Source organism: Tympanuchus pallidicinctus, unplaced genomic scaffold, assembly GCF_026119805.1.
Source record: "Tympanuchus pallidicinctus isolate F22 unplaced genomic scaffold, pur_lepc_1.0 scaffold1, whole genome shotgun sequence".
Classification (NCBI taxonomy): Eukaryota; Metazoa; Chordata; class Aves; order Galliformes; family Phasianidae; genus Tympanuchus; species Tympanuchus pallidicinctus.
This window is the reverse complement of record NW_026294618.1, coordinates 6,943,446-6,962,467: the sequence shown is the minus strand read 5'-3', so window position 1 is coordinate 6,962,467 and position 19,022 is coordinate 6,943,446. Positions and strand designations below refer to the sequence as shown.

The window sequence follows — 19,022 nt, the reverse complement described above, 5'->3', positions numbered from 1 at the left end:
AAAGATCATACTTGGCAATTCAATCTTCACATCATTTTTCAAGCTCTGGGAAGCAGACACTCAGAGATGTGACCATAGAAATCCATTTTACAGGTGGGAAAATTGACACACATTAAGCGGTCTGCCCAGGGCCACGCAGAAATAACAGTTCAAGAACAATATTTCTGGCTCCCATTCCTATGCTCAGACCAGACCGTGCTTCCCTCTCTGACCTACTTTGTCTGCACAGAAAATGTCAAAAAGCGACATCCACCCTACGTGAATTGTTAACAAACGGTAAATAACAAAGCAAAAACAAAAGCAACAAAAAAGAAAGCTACACACTTTTGATAATTTTATGATCAAAATCATACAAGCAATATCTGGGAAGCTTTCCGTGCATTGTTGCCAATCACTACTTTACATCACATTCAGATATCACTACGTGAATGGGTTACTAAGAGACAAACTAGGGTGTGGGTTTACAGCGTGTCAGCCACCCTGCAGTAACTGCCAACACACACAGCTTTATCAAGGGGGAAACACAAAGGAGCTTACTCCTCACCAGAAGTCCAGTAAGCAGCTTTGCATTTAGTGCATGAGTAAAACTGGCAGTTACAGCAGGGGACCCAGCCTTTAACTCAAACCACAACCTAGCTTGCCTCAACGCTAATAGGTTTGCACAGCAAAACACAAAGATGGCACTGGAAGACAAGGTTTTCTAACTTCATAAAAAATCAGGACGTTTTGTGAATACAACTGAAGCATCCCCACGTACCTGTTGACTAGCTGATCAAACAACAAACTCTGATTCAAAGTTTCAAATCTGTTTTTCCTGGACCGACAACTTTTTCTGACTTCTATATCTCCGTTTATGCAAGCATGGTCCCCATCTCCCTTTTTTTCCCCTCGAAGGGGATGGCTTTTGAGAGCTAAGAGAAATTTGTATTACTACTTTAAAATGCAGTCAAGAACATTTTCACAAACAAGAGTTAGTAAGCAGAATACTTAACAAGGACAATAAACCAGAAGCCATTATGGAGCACAACAAGAGCATCCTTACGTTCGCTTAAGAAATATATACTTAAAATTCCCATCAAAGTTGTTTTTTGAACTATTTCTTCAGGGTTAAGTTTGTTTCCTTATAAAATAGATCTTATTTTATGATTGAAATTTGATATTCAAATATCCACTTGATATTTTTAATTCAACACTGATGCTAAATGCACGCTTGGCCACCGGTTTCAATTCTTAGGCTTCCAAATACATTATCAAGACATCAGATACAATACATTGATTTCACAAATCTGTACCAGCTGCTCTGTATAGAATCAAACAAAAAAGGGGTTCCCCTCCTGATTGCCCCTCAGGCCCCACAATTAATAAATAATAAAATACCAAAAATGCTTCATGAAGTAACATTTACACAGTCAACGTAGAATTAAATGAGACAGTTTATGAAAAGGGGACACAAAGGACAACGTGGCTCTCACTGAAATATGAGATGGCAAGTCTGGAAAGGAGAATCATATAGGAAAGCTGTACCAAGGCAGAAGGAGCTGCAGACAAGGCAGGTCTCTCCAGAGCAATAACAAAGTAATGCTAAGAGCCACAGAAGGCCAATTCTCAAAGAGTGTAAGTAAATTACAGACACTGTGAGAGGAAGGCCAAAATTAGTTCCCAATACTAAATTCGGGAATTAAGGTAACTATCATGATCATGGCCAAGAGGTCTGAAGTGAGAAAAGAAATGGAACTTCACCTGAGAATGTTCTCCATGTCAATAGAGAGCATCCAAGATGTTAACAGAAGAAAACTGAGCCAAAACAGTAACATTTCAGATCCAAATACCGTAAGTAATCAGTGAAGTTATTAAAAAATATATGCAACTGAAAGTCATTGACATAAAGCTGGTAAATGTAGAAGTAGGTACTACGGGGTCCACTGAAATGCACTTACATAAGCTACGTCCATTTGGTAGTGTAGCACCAGGTGGAGAAGTTAACCTAGGAAACAATTACAGTAGACAAACAAACAACATTAGAATTCCTCTGCCAAGCAACCGTTACACAACAAAAATAAAACCTTAGAACTTAAATACAAACTTAAAACGTTGCACAATAAACCAGGACTTCAAAATCATTGTGAAACTAAGAGCAGACTTTTTGTCTCTGAAGATTCTGCTTCATGACCAACGTCGGAATGAGGGCAAAACTGCCAAATTCCAATTATGTGAATCCTCCCAATTATCCAAATATCTCTGATTAATCCCTCCAACATTCCCTCATGCCATGTCCTACTATTAACTCTCCCTTTCTGCTTCAGAACAGGATCTTGATATAGCTCTTGAAAAGCAATTAACATTTAAGCACTTGGAATAAAGTAGGAGACGCAAAGAAAGCTGTTCTGTAGTCACACACTCACAAAAAGAAAATTTAATAAAATTAAGAACTGAATAGGATTATTTTATGCCTGGAGTACTTCAATCGGTAGGGAAGTAATTTCAGGTTCTCTATCAATACTTTTTAAATTAACTTTTCAGAAAATTAACCTCTACTATTCCACAGCTTAAGAAAACAACATATTCCAAATTCTTCTGAAACGTTATTGCCTAAGCAAGTGTTCATTCACCTTTAAAAAACTTCACATTTGTTCACCATTGGACATAAAGCTACTGAAAGAACAGTAGTGTGGAACAGAAATGAACAAGAACTCAACAGCTGTGAGCAGACTGTTAGAAGCAATCTGTCAATATTGCTATTAAAAGCAAGTCACAGAATAGAAAAAAAAATATGTATTTTTAATCTTTTCCACCCTAAGCACCAAGTACCTTAAAGATGAGTGACCTGCAGTGCACAGTGCACACCAGTGCTGGACAGGAAGGGGCACCTTGTTCTCAAACTCAAAAGCTACAATGAATTTCATAGGGAAAAAAAAGAGGAGAACTAAATAATAAATGGAATCTGAGCTTGAATTTGACCAAGAGTTCAACATACTACAAACCATTCAACTCAATAGAAGATGTGGGCTTTAGCTATTATTTTCCTACCAAATACATGAAAAGTAAGGGTTTCTGCAAGGCTTTGCAACCATTTTGCAAATTTTTGAAAGCCACATTTAAAAATCTCATGCGCATTCAAGATCCCAATTATGTTCTTCTGGACAGATACTTGATGTTTTTCAGACAACAGAACTGAGGAAATGAAACCTGATTACAATTAAAGGCTTAGCAAAGAAACCTTGGCGAAGTCTGAAAGACTCAAGATCATTATTAAGCACAGCACTCCAGATTTTAGCCAAACAAAACCAACAAAAGCTCAGATGCATGGAGGAGTCACAGTGCTTTTTGTCTTAAGTAAAAAGAGCACCAGTAACCTGATTAAGTTCCATCTGACACAGTGATCTAAATTCTCCCAACAGCATTATTTTTTTCTCCTAGCATTCCTAATAAATACAGTACAAGTCTCTACATGCTAAAAAAAAATGTCATGAATTTCAAATAAACTCAATTTATTCTGTTTTAAAAGCAAAAAGAAACAGAAAAAAAGAGCAGATCTATTTAAGCTTTACAGTTTTTCAAAATATCTCACCCTAGCAGATGACAGCTCTGAAGCGAATTACAGTCATTCATATATACAAAGTGTATAGAATTCATATCTAGTCATTCATATACACAAAGTGCAGAGAAGAACATTTGTTATTTGTACACAAACATGAAATACCCATCTACAAGATCACTATTAACCAAAAGTTCACTCTCCAGGAACATACAGTCTACATCTCATAATTACTTGTAATTGTGTGAAGAACCTTAGGAACAAAAGACTGGCTTTTAATACTATAAGGAGTTAGAAAACGCAACAAATTACTTCTCTTTTGGATTATAAGTAATTTATTCAGGTCCCTGTAACCAAAATAGGGATGGGAGACTTTCTTTCCATTGTCATTTCCTGCCTCTCTTCCCTGTTTGTTGGTAGCTCATCAAAAATACCCTCAAGCTGCAGCTCATTGAAGAAATAAGCGAAGTGCATTATGAATATTGAAAGAATTGAACAACCTCTGTACTCCTCTTAGCATCAAGTTACCTGGACTGTCCAGCTGAGATGCTCCATTCCTCTCGCTGCCCAGTACTGCGTGATTTTGATTTGTCTTTGCACACAGGATCCGCATGTTTTGAGGTACGTTTGGCAGGAGGAGATATGTGGCTATCGCTCAAACTACCATCGCTACCTTCATCTTTCTGAAAATGAAGAAGTGTCATTAATTGGCTCATTTATATATCCTTATTAAAAAAAAGAAAGAAAGAAAAGAAAGAAATTAAGCTTTGTAAAATGTAACTTTAATTAATGGAAATAGTCAGGCGTTATCAATGATAATTAAACCAGACATTTGGAGGGTTAAACTTACTTCCCTATCAAACTCTTAGTAACTGGTTTGCACAAAGTATTTACTATGAAAATGTTTCTGGAAACCATGAAAATACTTAATCTGAAACCATCAACTTTTGTATACGTATAGATATATATATTTTTTCCCCTGAACAATCACTGTGGTTCTCTTACCCACTGTATTTTGTATATTATACATGACACTGTTACCCTTACTGTATTGTAAAAGAATTAATAGTGAAATAAAAGACCAAGGAAAATTAATACACTTAGAAACAGAGCAGGAATTCATCTTACTGATATTATCTTTGTATTTAAAATGCTGAAACAGTGACATTATAATCTCCTTGGTTGCCATCCAGAGGGATCTGGACAGGCTTGAAAAGTGGACTTGATGAACCCAATGAGGTTCAACAAGGTCAAGTGCAAGGAGTTGTACTTGGGTCAAGACAAACCCAGATAACACGTACAGAATGCAGGAACTCATTCTTTAATCAGATGGCAGTGAGGCTGTGGCACTGGGTGCCCATAGAGGCTGTGGGTGCCCCATCCCTGGAGGCCTTTGAGGCCAGGCTGGATGAGGCCCTGGGCAGCCTGAGTTGGTGGGGGCATCCAGCCTGCAGCAGAGGTTTGGCAGGGGGTCACCGAGTGCAAGGCCTCCTACTAAAGCAGATGACCTATCCTAAGTTGCACAGGCAGGCATCCAGATGGGTCCTGAATACCTCCATAAAAAGAGACTCCACAACCGCACTGAGCAACTGTGCGTCAGAGCTCCATCACCCTCACCATAAAGAAGTTCTTTTGTTTGTTTGTATGAACTTCCTATGTACAAGTCTTGGGCCACAGCTCCTTTTCCTATTGCTACACATGATTGAGAAGAGCCTGGCCTCATCCATTTGCCTCCCACCTCCCTTCAGATATTTATAAACATTAACCAGATCCCTCCTCGGTCCTCTTTTCCCCAGGCTGAACAGATCCAGGTTACTCTGCCTTTCCTCATACAGGAGATGCTCCAGACCTCCAATATCTTTGCGGCCCTTCACGGGACTCCTTCTAGGAAATCCCTGTCTTTTTTCAACTGGGGAGCCCAGAATCAGACCCAGTCCACACAGTATTCTGAAGTGGCCTCACCAGGATGGTGCAAAGCAGGAGGATCACCTCCCTTGACCTGCTGGCCATGCTCTGTTTAACGTGCCCCAGGATACCACTGGCCTTCCTGGCCACCAGGACACACTGCTTCATAAATTCTTAACTCAGAGATACACTCACAAATCTTTGTTAAAAACCTCATGACCTACTACAACACAGTAACAAGCCTCCGAGTATTATATGCAAGGAGATGATGGTGGAAGTCCAGTTTATTCATCCAGCTTAACTGCAACAACAAACCATTCTGTACTACAAGTAACTCAAATTTCAGATCACAAAAGTATTCAAGAAAAAAAAAAAAAAAAATAGAAATGCTTTCTCACAACCAGAAGAAAACTATCACAGCACATTTAGAGAAAAGCAGATGCAGGGGAGCTGCTTAGTAACAGAGCAGACCCAAAGGAGCTCAGCACCAGTGAACTTGCCAAGCTCCTTTGGTCTTGCCCTGATGTTATCTGACCCACCCAGAAACCAAACCAGCTCACTAAGGCCTTTTTTCTTCAGCTGGATTAGTTTCTCCGCTGTTTAAAGAGCTGAATTATTTCATTAAAAGATATTAAATTCTAACCACCCATGTTCCCATGTCATTTTAAGTTGTTTTAATCATGGCAGTTGTTTACCTGCTGGTGGAAAAGCAGGATGTTTCTATTATGATTCAATCTTGGAAATCCTTTAACCCTTGTCACAACAAAACAAAATACAACAAAAAGCTGAACAAAAATACGTCCTCTTCTTCCTCATTACTTCACTTCTTCAGGAAGTGCATCCATTGAACTCAAATACTTATATTATCTCTATTAGAAGACTACAATTACTTTACACAAAATAGGATTTGGGCTCAAACCCTCAGACTCAGGCAAAGTGACAGAAAAGATAAGAGCTCCCTTTCCAGGCACAACCCCCCTGCACCTCACACAATGACACCCCACAAGCCCTGCCACCCAGCTGCTTTGCATGGCACCCAGCACCCACAGAAGAGTTGCTTTTCACAGTTCTGATAACTGAATAGATTCCATTTGAATATTGTATGTATTTGTTCTTACCCATTAACCAGACACAAGCTTATTTGCAGACTTACGTAAGTGCTGCATTGCTAAAATGTGTGTCAGTAGGAACTTTCTCTGTGCAATTACCAGAGCAGAATGGAAGCAGAGCTTCAAGGGAAGCCACAGAACCAGTTTCAAACCGGCTAGGCCAGAAAAAGAAAATGAAGCTAAGAAAAAGGAACAAACAAGTAATGAAGCTTCATGAAGGGTTTGTGAGTAGGGAAATTCATAACAGCTATTTTCCTACGCTCCATCTCTACCCCTTCCCATGCAAAAATCTTAACGCCTCCCAGGTCTCCTACCAGCACCTTTGTTTGCATTTCTTGCAGTCTCCTGCCTCCAGCCTGGCTGGTGTTCCTTGTTCCCCAGCCATTCCTCTAGGCTATTCAGTGAGAAAAGGCAATGTGGCACTGCAAGCTACTGCCCAGCTTCGTGCACACTGAGCAGCCAACCAGCAGGTAAAACACAACACCAGCCATCAACCTAGGCACAAAAGGTGCTGCTTTGGGTCTGTGCTTGCTACAGAGTCCTAATCCTCACAAAACACATCACAACTGAGTAATGCTGAGATCTCTACTACTATCAGACAAAGGGAGAACCATTTCGCAAATACAAAGCCAGTCCAGAAGGCAGTTAAGCCCAAATATTAACCTAAGTTAGTACACAAACATACAAAATATCCTAACTGAGGTAATGACAAAGCCACAACAGTGAGAAATCAATCAACATTTAACTGCATCAGTAAGTCTAGAAACTCCCTTTTCCAGTCAACGCCCCATGGAATCAAATCCTACCAAGACTACATTCAGACTTTTCACCTACCTACAGTAAAACACGGAGATAGAGTTCTCTCAAGTGATGAGCCAAATGGATGTGCATGAACAAGAAAATAAACTAATCTTAATTTGAAAAGCCTTTCTGAGAGCAGTCTTCCCATCGTTTCCTCCCATTTATAGCAGAAGAGGTTTAATGACTCCACTGCACTCAACTTGCTCTCTCAAGAAACTGGGTCTCAAATCATTTATGTCTTTAATGATTAAAAACAGTACTTCAGCTTCACCCAGGAACTTATTACTTAGCAAATGTATGATAAAAGCATCAAACCTAAAAATTAAGAAATTAATTGTGCCACTGTAGAAGTAGGAACCAGCACACTGAATTCAAAGCTCCTAACAAAACACTGGCACTGAAGCAAGCCTGCTCACATGCTGAGAGCAGAGCTGCCATCAGAATTCAGAAAATCTTAATTATGCCAGAAACTGCCTGCAAGTGTACCAACACCATACAGCATCAGCACTGAGAGATGTGGAAAATAATCAGAAAAACCTGCACAATTCTATTCACCTACAACAAGCAAGGGACCTATAAGTCCAGATGTGATCCAGAACCCAGTATATCACCTCATATGGAGAGCAATCTCACTATAATGGGCTTAGAAGTAACTGAAGTTGAGGAGAGAGCACCTACAGTCCACACTGGAGAAACAGTGTTCACTGCCATAGAGTATCCTGAGTTGGAAGGGATCCATAAAGATCACTGAGTCCAGCTCCTCCTCCTCCTTTATGGAGGTCTCCAAAGAGCTCCAGAGCAGAAGGCCTCATGAACTCACTGAATGGAAGGACTCTGGATCCCCGTTCACTGAATAGGATTCCGGATTCCCATTCAATAATTGGAAGGACTCAGGGTCCCAGAAGGACCCTTCCCTTGTATTGGCCCATCTATGGATTCAAGAGTACAATTGAATTTGACAGCCAAAAGAATATTTCAAATGAGTTGTTGAGGTGAGAATCTACAGCAAGCCTTGCACAAGTAGTGGCAAACCCTGGAACATAACTTCACAAAAGCACCCAAATGACAGTAATGATTAACGTAGTAAATCAACCCAAAATCATTAAGTAATAAACAACTATATCTGCATACTTTTTATGTTTCCTTTGCATGAAAACGATGGAAAAAAACATTTCTCATCCTCTAATGCACAGATCTGTGAATTACACTGTTGCTTCAGTCTGCTCTTCCAAATCACCACCATGCATAAATGTCAACATAATAACACGATACTCAGAAACCTTCAGTACAATATTTAGAGATAAGTTCTTAAGTTCTGAAGGACCACGAACTGGACATCAGCGAATAACACTAAGCTCTCCTTCTCAACCTTTCTATTTAGAAGTGACTCAACTGATGGAAGCCTTTCAGCAAGACTGGAGTACATGCCATGGAATTCCTCATCTACAAAGGCTGCTTTTAGGGATATCAGAGGGACCAGTTGGCTAAAGCACTATCACTGATTAATTACCAAGCTATAACACAAAGATTACCTGTAGCGCATTGAAGGTATCATATAGAGGACTACAAATTTGGTTTCAGGGGTGTTTTTGGTGGTGATCTTTTTTAGATGGTTGGTTTTTGTTTGGTTGGGTGTTGTTTTGTTGGATGGTTTGGTTTTGTTTTTTAAATAAATTGAATCTCCTGGCCAGCAGAATATCTATAGGACTCATCTCTCCTCTACCGGTCCGAATATCCAAAAATAATTACAATGCAGAAGTCTCGGTGGCACAGGACGAGTTATCCAACACTGCCATCTTGAAGTGCACAGACACAAGGCCATCTCATCTTGGATGAAGCAATGACACAGTAATAAAGCACAACCCCATCTTGCCATTTCAGAAAGAAGCATTTGGTTTGCTACAGGTCCAACTGTACTAATAAATGAATGGTATGCAGACAGGTTGATTTGAGCTTTCCATTATGGTAAAACTTGCTCTCCTTGCCTTGTCTTTTGCAGGTCACACCCTTCCTCTGACTAACTCTCCCACACCCAGAAAGTTACCATGATTGCTCCTGTGGCTTCACAAATCAGACATGAGTTACAAACCCAGCATCTCAATTCTTTCAAGCTCCTGTAAGTACGTTTTTCTCTTTTCTATCATTTCTTCCCACGTCTAAGACATCAAATTAAGACCAACACTCAGGCTTCAACTGATTAACAGCATTCCTCTGCACTTTGAAAAATGCACAAGACCTTACAACTCGTTACTCATTTTGCCCTGATGAACAACCACTCTGAAGTTCACTCTTGTCTTAATTAAAAACAGTGAAATGAGCATAACTAAGAAATCCATTTTAGCTACAGGTTTTCACTTCTGTCTACTAACTTCAGCTCCTTCTTAGCTTTGGATATTTACAAGTAAATTCTCCTCATAGAATCATAGAATCACCAAGGTTGGAAAAGACCTAAAAGATCATCCAGTCCAACCAGTCACCTATTACCAATAGATCCCACTGAACCATGTTCCTCAACACAACATCCAGTCTTTTTTCATCCTCCTTACTTGACTCTTTAAGTTGACAATGACTTTGGGCATCTCTCAATCTAATTATTCTTATTAACTCTGGCAAAACTGAAACCGGATTTCCCACTTACACCTAACATACTCTGAAATGTATCTTCTGAAAAAACAAAAAAACACCTTGTCAGGTGCCTCTGAATATCAATCATCTGTAATAATATTTTAAAAGTACATGTCAAAAAAAATGCCTGCTGAAAATCTAGCATCAGTTCTTTCTTGTAGAAATGGGCTTCCCGTTAAAAAGCATACACACTCTGGGTATTTAATGCTTTTTTTGTTGTTGTTGTTGTTGTTGTTTTTTTTATTCCTTTTACATAAAAAGAAAATTGCATTTCCAAAATAAAACCTGTATTCATGACAACAAAAATCCAATGCAATGATTGCCTCAGTGTAAATCAGTTAAGCCAGTCGCTCATCTTTGCCCTTAGGCAACTGTTCAGTTAACAAATAACTTGCTTTTTCTGCACTTAATCTGTAACATTAATTCATTTCAAACATATGAGAACAAAACAGAGCCTGTCCTGTGATTCTGGACAAGTCACTTGCTCCCTTGTGTATCAGTTCCTGCAAAAGGTAAAATATGTAGATTAAAACATTAACTTCGACAGATCTACTGCCTTTGAACATTCCGTTTCTGCATTTAGTTTTCAGTAGATGACACTTGAGTTAGAAGTAGCCATCAAGAATACCACCAACTTCTTCCCAACTCATTCTTCTGAAAGAAGCACTTTGTGTATGAGATTTGCTTTCATGATTACAATATATTTCTATTTTATTTCCTAGAACTCTCCAACCCAAGATCTTGAAGAAGTGGGAAAGCTCTTGCTTAAAGAGTTTATAGGGTAAAAACAGAAAGCAAGCCCGCTTGTTTATTGGGTATTTTCACGCTTGCAAACATTCATCCTTCCTGCAGCACCGACCTGCTCACACCCAGGCTGAGTCCTGAAAGGAAAAGTCCCTGAAAAAGAGCTTTTGATCCAACACCCAGCAGCTCCTGCAATCCATGGGCTACCTGCGGGTTGATAAGGGAGAGCACTCTGCCAAAGGGGGCTGAGGTTTGTCCTCTCATTACCACTGCCTCTCTCCAAACTCTCCACAATGCGTCCCCCTCCTCCCTCTTGCACCCTCCCCAAAACAGGTGTGAAATTGGGAATTTCCAGCTGATAATCAGGGCAAGGGGAGCAGGAGGAAGTGGGTTAGATTTCAGCTGGACCAGCAACCTGATCCTGATGCAGCTGATCAGATGGCCAGACAAGCATTAATACTGGCAAGTCTGCTCCTTTTCGGAACTGCAGAGCAAGCAGCTCGCACCACGTGAAGTCATGCACCTTCAGATAAGCAAGTCTATTGAGATGAGCTCTCTGTCTGCTGCAGTTTTTGGGGTTTGCACTTCATCCAGGAGTTCTTCTAGAACACATCAGAAGTTTTATATACCATCTATCTGCATAATTTAACAGCAAAGGAATACTGAAAGCAAGGCATTTTTACTCAGAACCACTTCCATGAGTTTCTAGGTATTAACAAACACCTTAAAAGCAGAAATATTTATGCAAACATTTATTGAATGTTTACAATTCAGGCGTGGAAAAAACTAAAGCATTCAAACTATTTATTTTTCCCCTCCAATTCTTAGTCTTCAAAAATCCATCTTTTTTTTTTCCCCCCCCAATCAACCCTATCTCAAAAGCTTTGGAATACTATAAAGCCTAAATAAAGGAAGATAAGAATCTGAATGAGGGTAACAAGCAGGAGGACAGGGAGATCTTCCTTAGGACAAAGGTTTCCCCCAAAGTTTGGACACAGCCATGTAATCAAGCCATTGAACTGAGCAAGGAAGTGTCCATAGCAAGTGAAGGTGTAGCAACAGAAAGGTATCCTGCTATGTTTAAAAGTACATGGCAGTCAAGATGCCTGTGGATCTCAATCTACAGTGCACTTAACGACACTATCTCAAAAGTAAAACCAAATTAAAACCTTGCAAAATTGCACTATGAATTCTTCAGACTCATGTCTTGAAGTTTGAAATCAAGATGAAAACAACATTCAAGGCCTGAAAGGCAACGTCAGAGGAATAATAGAAAGTAGTTGTTAAATATTTCAAATGAGGGGCTGCAGAAACATGGCTACAAATGCTGATGTGTGTAAGCTCCTCCACGTGGGCAGAGAGAAGAGCTGCTTCATTTTGGGTGGGTTTTGTTTTGGTTTTTTTTGTTTTGTTTTTTTGTTTGTTTTTTTTTTGTTTTGTTTTTGTTTTTTTACTACTTGCTCATTTAATTTCAAGAAATGGACTGGATGCTGGAGAAATGCAAAAAGCCCATCTTCCAAATTATGGAAGTGCCCAAACCAAAGAATCTGCTTTAAGTGCTGTCAGGCAGAAATCAGAAACACAAAAACATGAAAATTCAGGATAGGCTACAAAAGCTGCTCAGGAGCTCTGGACAACTTAGAGTTGAGTATTTCTGGTAGGAGCGCTAAAGCTGCATCACACAGTCCAAGTGCAACTGGAGCTGAAGCTGTCAGAGCACATGCATTCTCAGTTCAAAACCAAAAGGCTGACAGAACATCACACCTTGATCTCACAACTGGGTCAGAAGAGTTTCAGTGTCTACCTAGCTTGAACTTATTCAGGAACAGAACCCAAGAAAGCATAAATGCAAAATAACACTTGAACAATTTAAAGCAAAAGTCATGGTTAAAATAAGCCAACAAAGCTAATGAAAGCAGTATTTCAGGAATAAACTCAGACAAAAATTGTTGAGAAAAAGCAGCAAAGCACAAAGATTAGGACAGGAGCAGGACAAGGGGAAATGGTTTGAAGTTGAGGGAGGGAAGATTGAGGTTGGATATGAAGTGGAAGTCCTTTATTATGAGAGTGGTGAGGTGCTGGAACAGCTGCCCAGAGAGGCTGTGATGCCCCGTCCATCCCTGGAGGTGTTCAAGGCCAGGTTGGATGGGGCCCTGGGCAGCCTGGGCTGCTATGAAATGGGGAGGTTGGTGGCCCTGCATGTGGCAGGGAGTTGGAGCTTCATGATCCTTGAGATCACTTCCAACCCAACCATTCTATTATTCCATGATGATTCTATGGAGAGTACAGAACTAAAGAAAATTACAGGATGAAAAAGGATGGCAAGACAGTTCCCTTTGCAGTAAGTGGGTTTATGAGTGATATTATCCCCATTCAAAGTAATATATTACACCTCAAGTATGCAATAAACAACCAGCATCATTTAAATCATCACAGCAGCGATGCAAGAGCAATGAAAGCTTCATGCTACCAATTTCTACTTGTAGAATGCTTTGGTTTGGGAATGGTTTTCTGCATCAAACTGTAAAAACATTTAAAGCACTACTAGAACAGAACGAAAACTTTGCCACACATAGCGAACGCTCAATAATTTAGGACAGGATACGCAAAACTTTATCACATCTAAGTGAAACTGCAGGGGAATGTAGGTGATCACAACGTAATTACCTGAGCTAATTATCTTACATAACCCCAGGCTGTATGCCGCTCTTGCAAAACTGTCATGGGATCTCTCCCGACAACTGGTTAAGCTTCCTGCCTCAAGTTTTAAAGGAGAGATAGCAACCTGAGCAGCAGCTTCTGCCAACATTACTTTTGATCAAACCCAATATTCAGAGGGAGCAGCCGAACATCAACACCACTCTGAGTGTTCCTTGGTGCTGTTACCCGCTGCAGCAGTCCTTGTATTGCTTCCTTGTCAGGCCCTCTAACACTACGATGGCAAAGATGGTTTGGAATGACGCATGACTGCTCCTAAAACAAACTGCGTGTCCTCGGGAGGTGCCATGAACTTGCTCACACTGCCTGGATAACGCAGACAGGACACACACGAAGAACTTTCACTCAGAGCAGCCATTTGGAAGCACAGAACTTTTAAATGCTGATTATAGAGAATTTGGACAGAAACTTGGACGCGGATCACTCCTGACAATTACTCACTTCCCCGCTGCTCACAGTGCGTTAATATCACACTAGCAAGGAACAGACCGCACGATCCGTTACAGATCACTGACTTTCTCCTGGTACATCCCAGAAGAGCAAGGGATCACTAACACCAAACAACTGCTGTTTCGCCACACTGCTAAGATGAGTTTAGTTGGAAACTTGCCTTAAACTGAAGTTATACTCAGCAATTTCAACTGACTGTATCTCAGGACATAGTTCAGAGAGCTGTAGAAGCATTGAGTCCCCTCAGCACTTTTATTAACTGCAAACTCTTAGCCATAACACAACCAAACTTATTTTAAAATCTAAGTATTTAAGAGGAGCTTCTGTCCCTGAAGAGCTCTACATGCAGGGGGTCAGCAACAGCAATTTCCCATAGGGATGAAGGAAACCCCAAGTTTTACAAAGAGTTTTATTCTAAGTCCATTCCTGACTACCCAGAACACAGATAGATACTCTGCAAAGGAGCCATCTGCATCAAGCTCTTTCACAATGAAAAGTTTTATTTTTGGGAAGCTCTAAGGCTTACATTTAAAGCTAGAATTCTAAAACAAATGACACATATTAAAAGTTCACTCTGTATGTTTGCAATAGCTGACCATTAAAGAGTTTTTTTAAGGAGTGAAGCAGCGGGTTTGTGCAAGGAAAGCTGCGTTATCACACTTTCCAAAACAAAAATATATATATTTATATATTTTGTTACAGACTGAGATATTACAGGAAGAGACACATAAATATATGGGCATTACAGAGCACAGAAATGCTGCTTAGCTTTATACTTGACCACTCTGCAGCTCTGTCAGTCCCCAGCCTGTGCTTGTTCCTATTAGCAATTAAGTACAATGGAGAGCTCTATGTTGCGACTGAGCAAGCTGAACGATTGCTGGCAGTGCTACTTTTAGATGGGATCACGTGTCACAATTAACACAGAGCCCTCAAGTAGCTCTTAAGGCACTGCTAATGCTTTCTTGACTAATTAAATTAAGTTAATCTCGTATACATTTCTATAGTGTCTAACTAATACACTGACATGGCTTCAAAGTGTTCATTTCTCAAGAAATCCCCTTTCTCAGTGAGCACTTTTTGGTTTTGAATGTTGAGAAAAATCATTACCACTGCCAAATAAATATTGCCAGCATCATCACAATCCAACATCTGAAAACATCAGACGTAAGTAAGCCTAGACTAAATGTAACCACTTATGGTCATAATATCCTCAAGTCTTTCCCAGTTTGAATTAAGTTCCCTGAATTTACAAGCACTGCTTTACGATTCCGTTTCTGAAAACTGTGGAAGACTTTGGTGCATTTCTCTTGTCAGAATGCTTTACTCAAGCCATAAGACATTCCATAACGCTGGGAAAAAAAAAAACAAATATGTCATTTACACGAAGAGAGAATAGCAACTTATGTAAGGACAGCTTAACTTACTGTTACATAAATCAAGGATGGAAACAGGGATGAAAACATAGCCCAATTTCTCCTCTTTGTGCCTTCCTCAATGGCATTGCTATGACATCGTTTCAGAGAACAAACTTCCTGGCTCCCTGATCCCTAAATCAGTGAGGGATTCTGTTAATTTTCACCTTGCTGCTGCTCAGTGGACACGCATGTATTCATCTCAATCACTGCCCAGAACTCAAAACAGTTTACTTTTCAAATACTGATGTCAGTATTTGAAAATACTACAGAGGAGAATATAGAGAATACAATAAAGGTTTTCTGTGGAAATAATCCATCACAGTCTAAATACATATTGCTTCCATGTTAAGATCCAAACACATGCACACTACTGATAAGCAGTTTGACACGGTATGGAAGCTGAAGGAATTCCAACTCACATCTTCTATCCAGGGCTTGGGAAAGGAGGGATTCCGAGTACCCTGGTACATGTGTGGAGAGAAAAACAAAAAGAAACCACAAGGAAATAAGGAGAAAGGAAATAGATCTATAATGCTGCAGTACGTGGTCTAATTGGCATTTCACAGGATGCCATTAGATTACTAACTCAATTTCTCTAATAAGGAACAAATAGATCATCTGATAAAAAACACTCCAAAAGGGAATTACAAGGACTGCCACCAGTGGGCATTTCACTATGAATTCAAGTCCAAACCTCCTCTGTGGAGGAAAATTAAGTCACGGTGCAAATAAGCAGCATAACGTCTCTGCCAGAGCTCCCAGCTCTAGCTGCCCATTAACCCAATTAACTGCCGTAGTAAGGCTGGTTTCTGACATTACAACTAGAAGATCTTAAAAGGACAACACTGTTCCAGTCAACTTCGAAAAAACACACAGCAACTGCACAAAAACAACCCCAGAGCAAAACACAGCCTCCCTATCTGTCTGCTGACAGTCACTTCCAAAAAAGCAAAGGCTCTGTCTTCCTACTGCTGCACTTACTCACGCTGTACTCACTGAAATCCTCCTTTGGCATCATTTCAAGGAGATTCGGGAGTGCAGAAACACGCCATAGCACTGACAAACGCTTGGATTTGAAGAATAAAATACTGTTGGACAGAGATCACTCAAAAATATGATGGGATATATATGTGTGTGTATATGTAACAGAATTTACAAAGGGAAGAAGGAAAAACAAAAAATAAACTTATTCTTGGTAGCTTTTGCTCATTTTTGGTGAATGTATATCGATTTTAAAAAGTTATCTACCTCAAACACATCACATTTGATGTGAAGTAAAGCCAGCCCATGTCAGCATGCCAAAATGTTTGCTTAACTTCAGAAGAAATCCTTAGATTTCTCCTCAGAAGAACTCCTTAGAAGTATAGGGTGCACCCTGTCATGCATTTATGAAAAAATATTGTCATCAAATCAATAATCCCCTTTCTTTAGAGCATGAAAATCACACAGCGTATACATTTTAATAATTTGCAGTACAAAATGCCATTCTTTGATGAAAAAGAAGAGGAAAGAAGCCCAACCTATTTACTTAGCAGCTGCAAACTCCCTGCTACATAAGCCAGTGAGAGTTACACCAAACTCTGCCTTGCAAACCACAAGACCCACGATACAAATAAACAGAAACTGCACATGAGAACAAGCAGAACGGCTCTGTGCAGCCACGTCCTCCATCCCCACGAGCCCAATGAAGTCACACAGAGTAAGGGCCACTGAGAACAAGTAAGGTGTGTGAAGAGGAGAAACGTGAAGTACAAGAGAACGGAAAGAGTTCTCATAAGGACTCTGACCGTGATTTTATTATTTTCAAACAAAAGATATGGGGAAAAGGCTTTCCAATGATTCCAGCTGTCATCTGCCTCATCTGCCTCTGGTGCTGGTTTCTGGTTGTCTGATTAACGTTTTCCTCAGCACAGGGCAGGACGTGGTCAGTTGGTGCACAACTGTTTAACAACCAGACCCTCCATTTTCACTTCTGTATTTAATGAGTCTCTCACAACACACAGCTCTGAAAATAGGTACGTGGGTAAGCGAGCTATAACCGTTAGCCTAAGTCCTCAAGCACCCGAAAAAAAGCCTCGTATGTCATAAAAAGAACAGCGCTGTCAACAGATCTGCTTGGAGACACCAAGGCAAATCCAAGGGGCTTCGGAATTCTCCCTTCCAGTTAGTTAACCAAACATTAGCTGCTCGAACCTGTCTACGGAATTCATCCGCCACCGGACCACAGTAAAGGTATTATCAGTGACGTTGAGAAAGAGTTCAACTTAATCCCGGCACAACCGCGTCCTCCCCGGCCCACTGCGAGCGGGGCGTCCCACCGACAGGACAGCTTCCCCAAACGCCAGAGTTTTACCTCACGAGCCTCTGCGAGCCTTCGCTTCAAACGAACTGAGGTCATTTAGGGAAGGAATTAAAAAAAGAAAAAAAAAAAAAAAAAAAAAAAAGCGAGGAGGGAGGGACGATCGCGAAGTTGCGGCCGGCGCGGCTCCCAACTTTTGTCTGGCGGCGGCGCAGAGCCGCTCCCGGCCGCAGGGGGCGCTCGGCCAGCAGCGCGGCTCCCTCCCGCCGTGCCGGCCCTGCCTCGGCGCCGCGGCCCCGCCGCAACTTCGCCTCCCGTGTCCTCGGCCGCCCCCTGACCCCGTCAGGGGCCGCCCGCTCGGCGGCTTCCCCACGACGTGTGTCCCCCCTCCCTGCCCCCCACACGCGGCGCCGCGTCCCCGCACGCCCCGCCGTCCCTCCGCTCGGCCCGGCACCGTCTCGGAGCCGCCCCCCCACCCCCCGCGACAACGGCGCTGTCCCCAGCGGTTCCCCGGCCAAGGCCCTGCCGCCGTCTCCGCCGCCGTCGCGGTCCCCCGCCCCCAATGCCCTTCTCCCCGTACGTCGTCCGCTGCCCGCTCCCCGCCGCCAGCCCTCACCCGCGCCGTCGCCGTCTCTTCCAGCCCGGCCGCATCTGCCTTGGTGCCCCTTTTGGAAGAGCGGGTCCGGGACGAGATGAAATGGCTGCCGGCTCCGGCCGCCGCGGCCGCCGCTTTGCCCAGGGGGCGCAAGGAGCTCTTCCTGGTGTTCACCATGGCCCCGGGGAGGGGGTCGCGGGGGGCCCCGCCGCCGCCGCCGCCGCCGCCGCTGCTGCCGCCGCCGCCGGCGCGGAGGGAGGAGGGAGGGCGGACAGGCGAGGGCTCGGGAAGGGAGGGGAAGGGGAGGGGGAAGAAGGAGAAGAAGTCCTTCAGGGACGCCGCTCCGCCGGGCAGAACCACAAGACGGAACCGCGCCGACTCCTCCCGCCGCTGCCGCCGCCTCCTCGGCTCAGCCCCGCGCTAGCCGGCCGCCATTACTGCCCCTTCTCCCTTTCTCTCCTCGCCGCGCCGCCACCCCGGCTGTTGCCGCAGGGGGGCGCTGCGGCGCCGCCGCCTCCGCGCGTAGGGCCGAGGCGGCCCCCGCTGTGTACGTTCTAGCACGGCGCCGGCGCCGCTCTATGGGCCTGGCGCGAGCCGGGGGCACGGGGGTAGGCGATCGGTAGGATTCCCAGGGAGCGGGACGGCGGGTTGGGACGGCCGGGAGCGGCCCGCGCGGGCAGAACGGCTGCGGGGCGGGGGCTGCGGGGCAGCCGTCCTGTCAGGCTGAGGGCCGCGGCGGAGCTCTGGAGGCGAGGGGTCGAGGCTTCTGTCAGTCGTGCCTGCCTCGGCGGGATCCGGCGCCTCGGCGATTACGGCAAGGGAT

The 19,022-nt window shown here is 42.7% G+C and overlaps 1 protein-coding gene across 4 annotated transcripts in view; it reads right to left on the bottom strand.

Moving 5' to 3' along the window:
• ATAD2B (ATPase family AAA domain containing 2B) overlaps window positions 1-18,391 on the bottom strand; it is a 72,976-nt gene extending 54,585 nt beyond the window's left edge. For 3 of the 4 annotated variants that reach the window (XM_052688047.1, XM_052688066.1, XM_052688056.1), the window contains exons 1-4: window positions 18,221-18,391; window positions 4,064-4,218; window positions 1,938-1,984; window positions 758-911 (exon numbers count right to left, since the gene is read on the bottom strand). In XM_052688047.1, the coding sequence (XP_052544007.1) occupies window positions 758-911; window positions 1,938-1,984; window positions 4,064-4,218; window positions 18,221-18,376 (512 nt within the window). In that variant the 5' untranslated portion in view covers window positions 18,377-18,391. Of the gene's footprint in view, window positions 1-757; window positions 912-1,937; window positions 1,985-4,063; window positions 4,219-17,658; window positions 17,730-18,220 lie in introns of those variants that run through there. The other variant, XM_052688076.1, reaches the window with a different exon arrangement.
• Between the last annotated feature and the right edge of the window lie 631 nt (window positions 18,392-19,022).